The sequence below is a fragment of the Tachysurus vachellii genome, chromosome 7, assembly GCF_030014155.1.
Source record: "Tachysurus vachellii isolate PV-2020 chromosome 7, HZAU_Pvac_v1, whole genome shotgun sequence".
Lineage (NCBI taxonomy): Eukaryota > Metazoa > Chordata > Actinopteri > Siluriformes > Bagridae > Tachysurus > Tachysurus vachellii.
The window spans coordinates 30,635,717-30,646,044 of NC_083466.1; the positions used below are offsets into that span (position 1 = coordinate 30,635,717).

Consider the following 10,328-nt stretch of genomic DNA (forward strand, 5'->3'; position numbering starts at 1 on the left):
CAAAAAGAGCAGTTTTCTGTAATTCATGAGAGAAGGTCAATAATAATTACAGAAGGGTGTAAAAACACCTGATTCTGTGTTCGATGAAAAAAAAACACTACATGATATCACACCTTTCACTATACACAATATATTTATACAATATTTTACACATTAAATATCTTCTTCATCGGACAGCAGTGTGAACATCGTCCTCTGAATTCTGCTGCTGCTCCAGAGCTCCTTCATTAGCCTGTAAACGCTAGGCTGTTAGCTTATTTAACAATGCTAGCAAACTCCTCTGAGAGCCTGATTGATCCTGAGGTTCTTTGTAACATTCAACAGGTCACATGACCGTTTCCCGCTCCTCCTCAACTAATGGAGTGGGTTTTTCCTCCGTCGCCATCTTGGACGGTTCGTCCTCCTGCACATGGAGTTCCTGAGCAGATGAAGGGATGGACTGGTCCGATACAGAGCCGTTCTTCACGTAGCCCGGAAGGTTCCGATGCCCATTGGTGCTAACATTAGTGTTAGCGGGCGTGAGCCTCATGCTGACATCACGCTGCCGCGATGTCACATTAGTCACGCTGGTGTGAGAAACCATCGGGCCATAGCTGTACGTGCTGCTTCCGCTGCGTGCTTTACGTTTAAAGTCCAACGCCAGCGTCCTCCGACTCCATGACTTCTTAATCTCCGCCTGGACCTAAACACAAAAATGCAATAGCTTTAGCATTAAACTCCACCTGGTGATGAAGGAGGTGAAGGAGCACAATTAGGTATATTAAGGAGATGATGGAGGTGAAGGAGATGAAGCAGTTGAAGAAAATGAAGGAGGTGACGGAGATGAAGGAGGTGAAGGAGATGAAGGAGGAGAAGGAGGTAAATTAGGTATATTAAGGAGATGGAGGAAGTGAAGGAGATAAAGGAGATGATGGAGGTGAAGGAGATGAAGCAGTTGAAGAAAATGAAGGAGGTGAAGGAGATGAAGGAGATGAAGGAGGTCATGGAGGTGATCTTACCTCTCCGTTACAGAAGCAGTAAATAATCGCAACGAAGAAACCCTACAATGAGAAGAAAAAAATGTCTGTGAATAAAAAGGGGGCGGGGCTTAACTTACATTTTACATCCATTAACAGTCCACAGTGTCATTTTGTGCTGGAATAGTTTTTTCTTTAATTATCCTCATTTCTTTGTTAATAAAATAAAATAAACATTTTTATGGACAGTTTCAGAAAACAAGAAAAAGGAGAGAAAAAAACCCAACCCTTTATGGAGGAAACGGAGAGAGAGAGAGAGAGAGAGAGAGAGAGAAATAAACAAAGAAAATAATATCATATTAATAAATAAAAAAATTATAGAAATAATATATAGTGTGAGAATGTTTGATTTTTTTTAAAATTTTGAGTGAGAACAACTGACAAGAAAAAAATAAAAAGGGAAGGAGCAGGAAAAAACAAGGAAGAAAAGATTCATTGAAGAAAAGTGTGTGTGCATGCGCGACTGTTGCCTACTGTATGCTCCTGCACATGTTTCTTCCTTATCAATATTATTAGCGTGTTTTTCTTCCTGTAACCTTCAGTAAGCCTTTTTGATACTGCAGATTTTGTTCCTTCTGGAGTTACTGCACTGACAGGCTTGTTAGATGCTTCTGGGAATGTATCATGTGATTTAGACATGGTGGCACAAGGACATACCAGATCAAAACATCGAGGGCTTTCAGGCTGTTCTGGCTGACTGGGATGGCATCAAGAGTGGTAAGAGTAAAGGAGGGGACAGATGGTGCAATCCTATCCATATTACAGTTAAAAAGCAAAAGCAGGTATGTTGCCCGGACATCTAACTGTTAGCCGTGGGACTTATCATCTGCCCAGAGAGATTATACATGCCGTCATTGTAGTTGTTTACATTACACCTTCAGCCAACTCAGCGTTATTCACAACATTAGACCAGATATCCATCATCTCAGATAACTTTAACCGCACCACTATGGACAAAACACACGAGTGAACTGTCTGCCCAGAGAGGAGAGGAACCTTCACTTAATGTATGCAAACATGAAGAATGAAGAAAGAACAAAGGAAACTGAAAGCAATACTTAATGAAGCCAAAGACACCTACAGTAGAAAGTTGAAGGTGTAGATCCAACAGAACAATCTAAGGGAGGTGTAGAGTGGCATGAGGACCATCACGGGTTTTCAAATGTCCAACAGTGGAGGTATTGATGGTGGTGTAGATAGGGCCAACAAACTTAATCTGTTCTTCAACAGATTTGATGATGTCCTTACACATCCCCACACACCCATCATCATCATCATCATCATCATCATCATCATCATCAGCCACTCAACTCTTGGCACTTACTAATCGTCACAGACCTGCCTGCCTACAACCTTCACCTTCTTCACCCCTCCCCCCTCTTTACAGCTCCACACCCTGTCCACACCTGACCATGTCAGAAGACATCTGAGGAAGCTTCAGTCCAGCAAGGCTGCAGGCCCTGATAAGTTCTACCTCAGGGGATTCAAAACCTGTGCCCCCGAGCTCTGTGTTGTACTTCACCATGTCTTTACCATGGGCCTGAGATTGCAGAAGGTCCCTCTGTTATGGAAGACTTCCTGCTTTGCCCCTGTTCCACAGACCTCACACCCCAGTTACCCCAAGGACTACAGGCTTAGAGAGACTAGTGCTGGAGGAGCTCAGGCCCATGGTTAGATCATTCACAGACCCCCTTGAGATCACCTACCAGCCCCACCTGGGAGTTGAGGGCGCCATCACCTACCTGCTGAACCGAGCCTACACTCACCTGGACTGGGAAGCAAACACTGTGAGAGTTAACATTTGTCCTACTCTACTGGGTGAGACGCCGACAGCGATGCAAGTGAAAGCTTCCCTTGTGTGAAAGTAGCAGATGTAAACATACTGAACAAACTCATCCTTAAGGCCGGTGATGTTGTGGGAGTGGAGCTGGGCGGATGTTGTATAAGCTACTGAGCATCTCAGACAACATCTTCCACATGCTCCATGATGTCCTGGATGGATACAGACAACACACTCTAGTTGCAGACTCATCCAACCAATGTGCTCTACAAAGCGACGCAGGAAATCCTTCCTACCATTGTCCATTGGACTGTATAAACTGTATAAGCTGCTGTTTCTACAGGTTTCAGGACGTGAGCAAAGTCTGTCTTTAATTATTTCATGAAATCTTCAGTTTACCTCTTTGTGTGTATGTGTCGTCCTTCTCGAGCCTGATAGAGATAAATGGGGTTTTTAAATAAACAATCAATACCTGGAAGGAGTTAATGAGCATCTCGCAGTGCATCTGAATCTGCCAGGGAACTCCAGACACCTCGGTGTACGGCATCGCCATGAACACGATGTAGTGAACACCAAACAGCGGCATTAACACCAGAGTCGACTTCAACAGCTTCCTGTGCACAAACAACAACAACAACAATCATCATTCTCTTCATCATTCTTTTCATCGTAATCTTCATCATGGCATGGCCACAATAACAACAAAAAAACTCAATCAATTAAAAAATGAGTAATATTTAATAAATGAGCTGCAAATAAATCAACACAATATATGAAATTGTCTAATTAGGTCATTGTTATTTGTGTAAATGATCTGATTATTAACTATATTTCAACAAAATCAAACTTTTAAACAAATATAAAAAATTATGAAAAAAAAGAAAAAACTTTAAAACTCATTTAACAAACAAAAATAAATTGGGATTTATTCATTACTATTGTTAATTTAAATTTAGGTAATAAAATATGAATTTAAAATAAATATTTTATTACTTATTTAAAAAAATCAAAATCAAAATAAAAACAGAAGAGCGCAAGTTTATTAAACAATAAAAATAAGTTTTACATTTTAATTTAATAAAAAAAATTGAAACATTTTACTTATCTATCTGTCTATCTGTCTATCTATCTCTGTCTGTCTGTCATTCCTTTCAGCTTTACATCTTTCTACAATTTTCTGCGTTCCACTCTCTCTCTCTCTCTCTCTCTCTCTCTCTCTCTCTGCTTTCCTTTCTTCCACTCTTTCTCCCCCTTCTCTGTCATCCAATGTTTTCCCTCACTTTGTTCCTAAAATATTTCTATCTATCTATCTATCTATCTATCTATCTATCTATCTATCTATCTATCTATCTATCTATCTATCTATCTATCTATCTATCTATCTATCTATCAACAAGCAGGTCAGTGATACGCTGCTGCTGTAAATCAGAGCTGATTAGAGTAAAGAAATGAAATGAAAGTGGAACATCTTCAGCTGACTGTGAGGAACTTCTCTCACCTGTACTGCTGTCTGCTGTCACAGCGACCCGCGTTACTTTCTCTTAGCTTTGTAGCCAAAACTCGGATGATGTTCAAGAAGAGCAGGAAATTAATCTTTAAAAAAAAACAATCAAGGCTGATAAATTATTCACTTCATCATTATAAATTCATCTGTGGTGAAATGTCACAGTTCTACAGTAACAGTAATAATACACCACCCTGAATCCTGCATTCTGATTGGTCAGAAGGTGCTAAGTAAAAACTCAAAACGTGTGTGTGTGTGTGTGTGTGTGTGTGTGTGTGTGTGTGTGTGTGTGCAAAAAATCACCGCGATGGCTGTCAGAATGGGGATCTGCACAATCCATTTCAGATTACCAGCACTCAGGTCCCAGCACCTGTATCACACACACACATGCACACAAACACAAGCGTGCGCACACACACATGAGCACACACACACGAGCATACGCGCACACACTTTGTCAGCCAATCTACATATCCTCAAAACACAGGTCACCTCAACACCACTGTGATTGACAGACCATACTTATTTCTAGCAGTAAATAGTTTGTGTGTGTGTGTGTGTGTGTGCGCGTGTGTGTGTGCTCACTCTGTGTCAGCAAGTGTCGCCCGAACACTCGCCCAAACAGCAACGAACATTGCAGGGACGCCTAGAACGCAGGAGAGTGAGAGTCAATCAGCTGTGACTCATAGTAGCAATAATAAACAATGAATGGATTAATTAAGGTAGTGTGAGTGTGTGTGTGTATGTGCATGTGTTTGTGTGTGCAGAGTGTGTAATCTTTAATACATTAATTATTACATACTTCTATACATCCAGCTCAGCCTAGATAGTAATGTGAGATACGAGTGTATTAGTGTGAGATACGAGTGTATTAGTGTGAGATACAAGTGTAACAGTGTGAGATACGAGTGTAACAGTGTGAGATACGAGTGTAACAGTGTGAGATACGAGTGTAACAGTGTGAGATACGAGTGTAACAGTGTGAGATACGAGTGTAACAGTGTGAGATACGAGTGTAACAGTGTGAGATACGAGTGTAACAGTGTGAGATACGAGTGTAACAGTGTGAGATACGAGTGTAACAGTGTGAGATACGAGTGTAACAGTGTGAGATACGAGTGTAACAGTGTGAGATACGAGTGTAACAGTGTGAGATACGAGTGTATCAGTGTGAGATTCGAATGTAACAGTGTGAGATGAGAGTGTAACAGTGTGAGATGTGAGTGTAACAGTGTGAGATACGAGTGTATCAGTGTGAGATACGAGTGTAACAGTGTGAGATACGAGTGTATCAGTGTAAGATTCGAATGTAACAGTGTGAGATGTGAGTGTAACAGTGTGAGATGTGAATGTAACAGTGTGAGATGTGAGTGTAACAGTGTGAGATACGAGTGTAACAGTGTGAGATACGAGTGTATCAGTGTGAGATGTGAGTGTAACAGTGTGAGATGCGAATGTAACAGTGTGAGATGCGAATGTAACAGTGTGAGATGTGAGTGTAACAGTGTGAGATGTGAATGTAACAGTGTGAGATACGAGTGTAACAGTGTGAGATACGAGTGTAACAGTGTGAGATACGAGTGAAACAGTGTGAGATACGAGTGTAACAGTGTGAGATTCGAGTGTAACAGTGTGAGATTCGAATGTAACAGTGTGAGATGTGAGTGTAACAGTGTGAGATGTGAGTGTAACAGTGTGAGATGTGAGTGTAACAGTGTGAGATACGAGTGTAACAGTGTGAGATACGAGTGAAACAGTGTGAGATACGAGTGTAACAGTGTGAGATTCGAGTGTAACAGTGTGAGATGTGAGTGTAACAGTGTGAGATGAGAGTGTATCAGTGTGAGATTCGAATGTAACAGTGTGAGATGCGAATGTAACAGTGTGAGATACGAATGTAACAGTGTGAGATGTGAGTGTAACAGTGTGAGATGTGAGTGTAACAGTGTGAGATGCGAATGTAACAGTGTGAGATGTGAGTGTAACAGTGTGAGATAAAAGTGTATCAGTGTGAAATTCGAATGTAACAGTGTGAGATGTGAGTGTAACAGTGTGAGATGCGAATGTAACAGTGTGAGATGCAAGAGTAACAGTGTGAGTTGCGAGTGTAACAGTGTGAGATTCGAATGTAACAGTGTGAGATGTGAGTGTAACAGTTTGAGATGTGAGTGTAACAGTGTGAGATGTGAGTGTAACAGTGTGAGATGCAAGTGTAACCGTATCAGATGCGAGTGCATTATTGTTAGACGAGTGTAACAACATGACACTTATCAGTGTATCATGCTCAGGATGTATCATTGATGTGAGGCGACTCCACTGCATCCACATTGTATGCGCTGTGCACACACACACACACTTCGCACAGTGTGTACAATGCAGGCGCAGTGAGGTCCAAGTACAAACATCCCATAATACACAAACTGTCAGGTTGTCAGAGCTTATTCATGTCATGTTATGTTAAGCTTATGACACAGCCCCCTACACCCCCTGGAGCATTTCCCTGCCATTCACAGGTAATAAACGAGCTCAGAAGCATAGTGACACACAGGTAGTTACTCTAATGACCCTCTTTTTCACCTGGGAAACATTTCTTATATATATGTCATCATGTTCTAATAGAAGGAGCTAACTGGATCAGAGTGATAAAGTGTCATCAAAAACAATACAGAACACACTCTCTCTTCTAGAATGAGAACGTTGTTCTACATGAAGAGAGCAAGAAAGAAAGATAGATTATAGATATTTTATATATTACACATTAAATAATCCACATAATTAATCAATTCTATTTTACAGAAATGTTGAGTTTATATCAGCTGTAACGCACAGCACTATACATCTCTGCAGAACTGAACATCACTAGAGAATATTCAAAACTCATTTACCACCTAAATGTCTCTGTAACCAATCAGAACAGTTCCTGTGTATGCAACTCCACCCCATTACTTACCCCAGCCAATGACAGTAAAGCCCCAGAGGTACTTCCTGTCAGAGAAGAAGGTCATGAAGATGAGGCTGTGGAGGTAAAGGCCTTCCACCAGGATCCAGTAATAATTTGTCGCAAGGAAGTACAGGAAGAGTGTAACTGTGATCTTACAGCCGATCTTCAACAACAACAACAACAAGGAAATGAATAATACAAAAAAAGTACATAGTACACACACACACACACACACGTACACACACACACACGTACACACACACGTACACACACACACACACACACACACACACACGTACACACGCACACACACACACACCATCTAAGATAAACTTTCATCACCCCAGGGCAGTGTGGTACAACAATATGTTCCAGAACAAAAGGTCAGAGAGAGCGGAGTGTGAAGTGAACCCCAACCATTAAATGAAGTACACCAGCTTTTAGGAACGATATTTAAGTGTCTACAGAAAAACTCATCGGTTTACAGAAAAGGAGGGAAAATGGAAAAAAAGAAGGAGAATAAAATAGAAAACTACCAGTTTCTAATACAGTTGTGCTCAAACATTTGCATACCTTTAGTTCTTAATATGGTGTGTTGCCCCCTTTAGCATCAACAATGTCATGCAGCCTTTTGTAATATTTATATATTACAATTTAATTTATATATTAAAACTTAATTTTCCCAGTTAGTAGAGCTGCCCATTTTTTTGGCCAAAACCTTCACCTTTTCCTGCTGTATCCATTGGAGGGTCAACCTTTGTGTCATTGTCATGTTGGAACATCTGAGAGCTTCTCATGTGCAGCTGTAGAATGCAAATTATCAGCCAGTATTTTCTGCTAACATTCTGCATTCATCTTACCATCAGTTTCTCCTAACTGCCCTGTGCCCCTGGAGCTCAAACAGCCCCAAAACATCAGAGATCCACCACCATGCTTTACAGTGGGGATGGTGTACTTCTCACCATTGGCCTTGTTGACTCCTCTCCAAACATAGTGTTTATGGTTGTGACTATAAAGTTCAGTTGTGGTCTCATGACTCCACATGACTCTGCTCCAGAAGCTGTGAGTCTTGTCTAGTTTCTGTCTTGTGTACTGAAGGAGTGTCTTTTTGTGGCATGGGAGCAGTACCATCTTTCTCCTGGTAACTCGACCATGCAGGTCATTTGTGTTCAAGTCCCTCCTTATTGTGCTCCTTGAAACAACTCCAGAACAGCCTTTTTCCACAGCAGCCTGTATTTCTCTCCAAAGTGTTTGTGGGGTTTTCTTTGTGTCCTGAACAATTCTTCTGGCAGTAGTTTGTGATTATTTTTCTCGCTCTACCTGACCTACCTGGCGTAGTATCAACAGAATCGCTTATTTTCCACCTCTTTATCAGAGTTTAAACAGCACTGACTGGCAATTTCACGCGTTGAGATCTTTTTATATCCTTTTCCTGATTTATAAAGTTCCTCTACCTTATTACGCAGGTCCATTGGCAGTTCTTTTGTCTTCCCCATGGTGCAGTATTTAGTCAAGTCAATGCATCACCTCATGAGCTGAGAAACTCACTGACTATTTATGAACAGACACTAATTACCATTACAACGAGTCACAAGTGTGGAAACTTCCCTTTAATAGCCATTTAAAGCTCAGTGTGTCGACCTGTGTGTTTATAATGTGCCCAAACATTCAAGGCCATGTAAACTTTTGCTCAGGTTGTTTAGGTGATTTCAGTTAGCATTAGGTTTTAAAAAGGAGTCAAACAACTATGTGATAATTAATGACTTCATGCGACCACGATCATTAAATAAGAAAATATCATTTTGCATTATCAGTCATATTTTCCACATAAATGGCAATGATTAACAATTTCTTTCAGGGTATGAAACTTTTGAGCACAACTGTAGATTATAAGAGGAAACTGCAGATTTAACACTCAGTGATCCAATCAGTATTGTATTAGATACATACAAACTTGGACTTCTCAATGGGCGGAGCCTCAGTAATGGATTTCAGATCCTCGAATGTGATCCGTTGAGTCTCCTCAAGGTTTGATCCCGAATACAGTACAACGTCTTTAACAAAGATGCTAAGTGCTCGCAGCATGAAGGACACGAATAGGTGCATGTGGATAAAGTTCCTCGTACAGTGAAGACGCCTGGGAGAGAGAGAGAGAGAGAGAGAGAGAGAGAGAGAGAGAGAGAGAGAGAGAGAGAGAGAGAGAGAGACTTTTTTTTGACTTTTTACATCCTTTATTTGCACAAGTCACGTAAAAAACAACAATCAGAGTGACTCAATAACTATATAAATAAATAAATGAGTATTAAAACAACTCAAATAAATTAGGTAAACTGATAATATCATCCTTAGCTTAGCTCTGGTGCAAATCTTAGTTCTCCTTCAATGACAGCGCATACTGTAGAGCATTCGTAGTTCAGACCATGTATAGAAGGATGTCTGTATGTTTAGTAATCCTTGAATTAAGTCTTAAGGCTAAATATTGAATTGAGTATATTCATCAGTAAATTGGTGCAATCATGGAATAACAGGAAGTGCTGAACAGGAAGTAGATACAATCAAAACAAATGGGTTTGTGCAAAATAAAACGTTCTCTAGAAACTCTACACTGCTCAGACACAGACGAGTGACAGAATATAAGACCAGAATATAAGAGAGAGAGAATGGTAGAGCGAACAGGGGTTAGAGAGTGTGGAGAGTATGAAGGAAAGAGTACAGAGAAAAGAGTGGAGGAGAGAGTATAGCGGAGAGAGAATAGAGGAGAGAGTATAGAGGAGAGATTATAGAGGAGAGAGTGGAGGAGAGAGTATAGAGGAGAGAGTATAGAGGAGAGAGTATAGAGGAGAGAGTATAGAAGAGAGAGTATAGAGGAGCGAGTGGTTGAGAGAGTATAGAGGAGAGAGTATAGAAGAGAGAGTATAGAGGAGAGAGTATAGAGGAGAGAGTATAGAAGAGAGAGTATAGAGGAGCGAGTGGTTGAGAGAGTATAGAGGAGAGAGTATAGAAGAGAGAGTATAGAGGAGCGAGTGGAGGAGAGAGTACAGAGGAGAGAGTGGAGGAGAAATTATAGAGGAGCGAGTGGAGGAGAGA

The 10,328-nt window shown here is 40.8% G+C and overlaps 1 protein-coding gene across 1 annotated transcript in view; it reads right to left on the reverse strand.

Moving 5' to 3' along the window:
* Positions 1 to 227: 227 nt before the first annotated feature.
* Positions 228 to 10,328, reverse strand: part of pth1r (parathyroid hormone 1 receptor) — a 54,041-nt gene continuing 43,940 nt past the window's right edge. Inside the window, exons 6-13 of the mRNA XM_060875479.1 lie at positions 9,192 to 9,378; positions 7,251 to 7,404; positions 4,886 to 4,946; positions 4,604 to 4,670; positions 4,295 to 4,389; positions 3,269 to 3,410; positions 999 to 1,040; positions 228 to 682 (exon numbers count right to left, since the gene is read on the reverse strand). Of these exons, the coding sequence (XP_060731462.1) occupies positions 326 to 682; positions 999 to 1,040; positions 3,269 to 3,410; positions 4,295 to 4,389; positions 4,604 to 4,670; positions 4,886 to 4,946; positions 7,251 to 7,404; positions 9,192 to 9,378 (1,105 nt within the window). The 3' untranslated portion in view covers positions 228 to 325. The remainder of the gene's footprint in view (positions 683 to 998; positions 1,041 to 3,268; positions 3,411 to 4,294; positions 4,390 to 4,603; positions 4,671 to 4,885; positions 4,947 to 7,250; positions 7,405 to 9,191; positions 9,379 to 10,328) is intronic.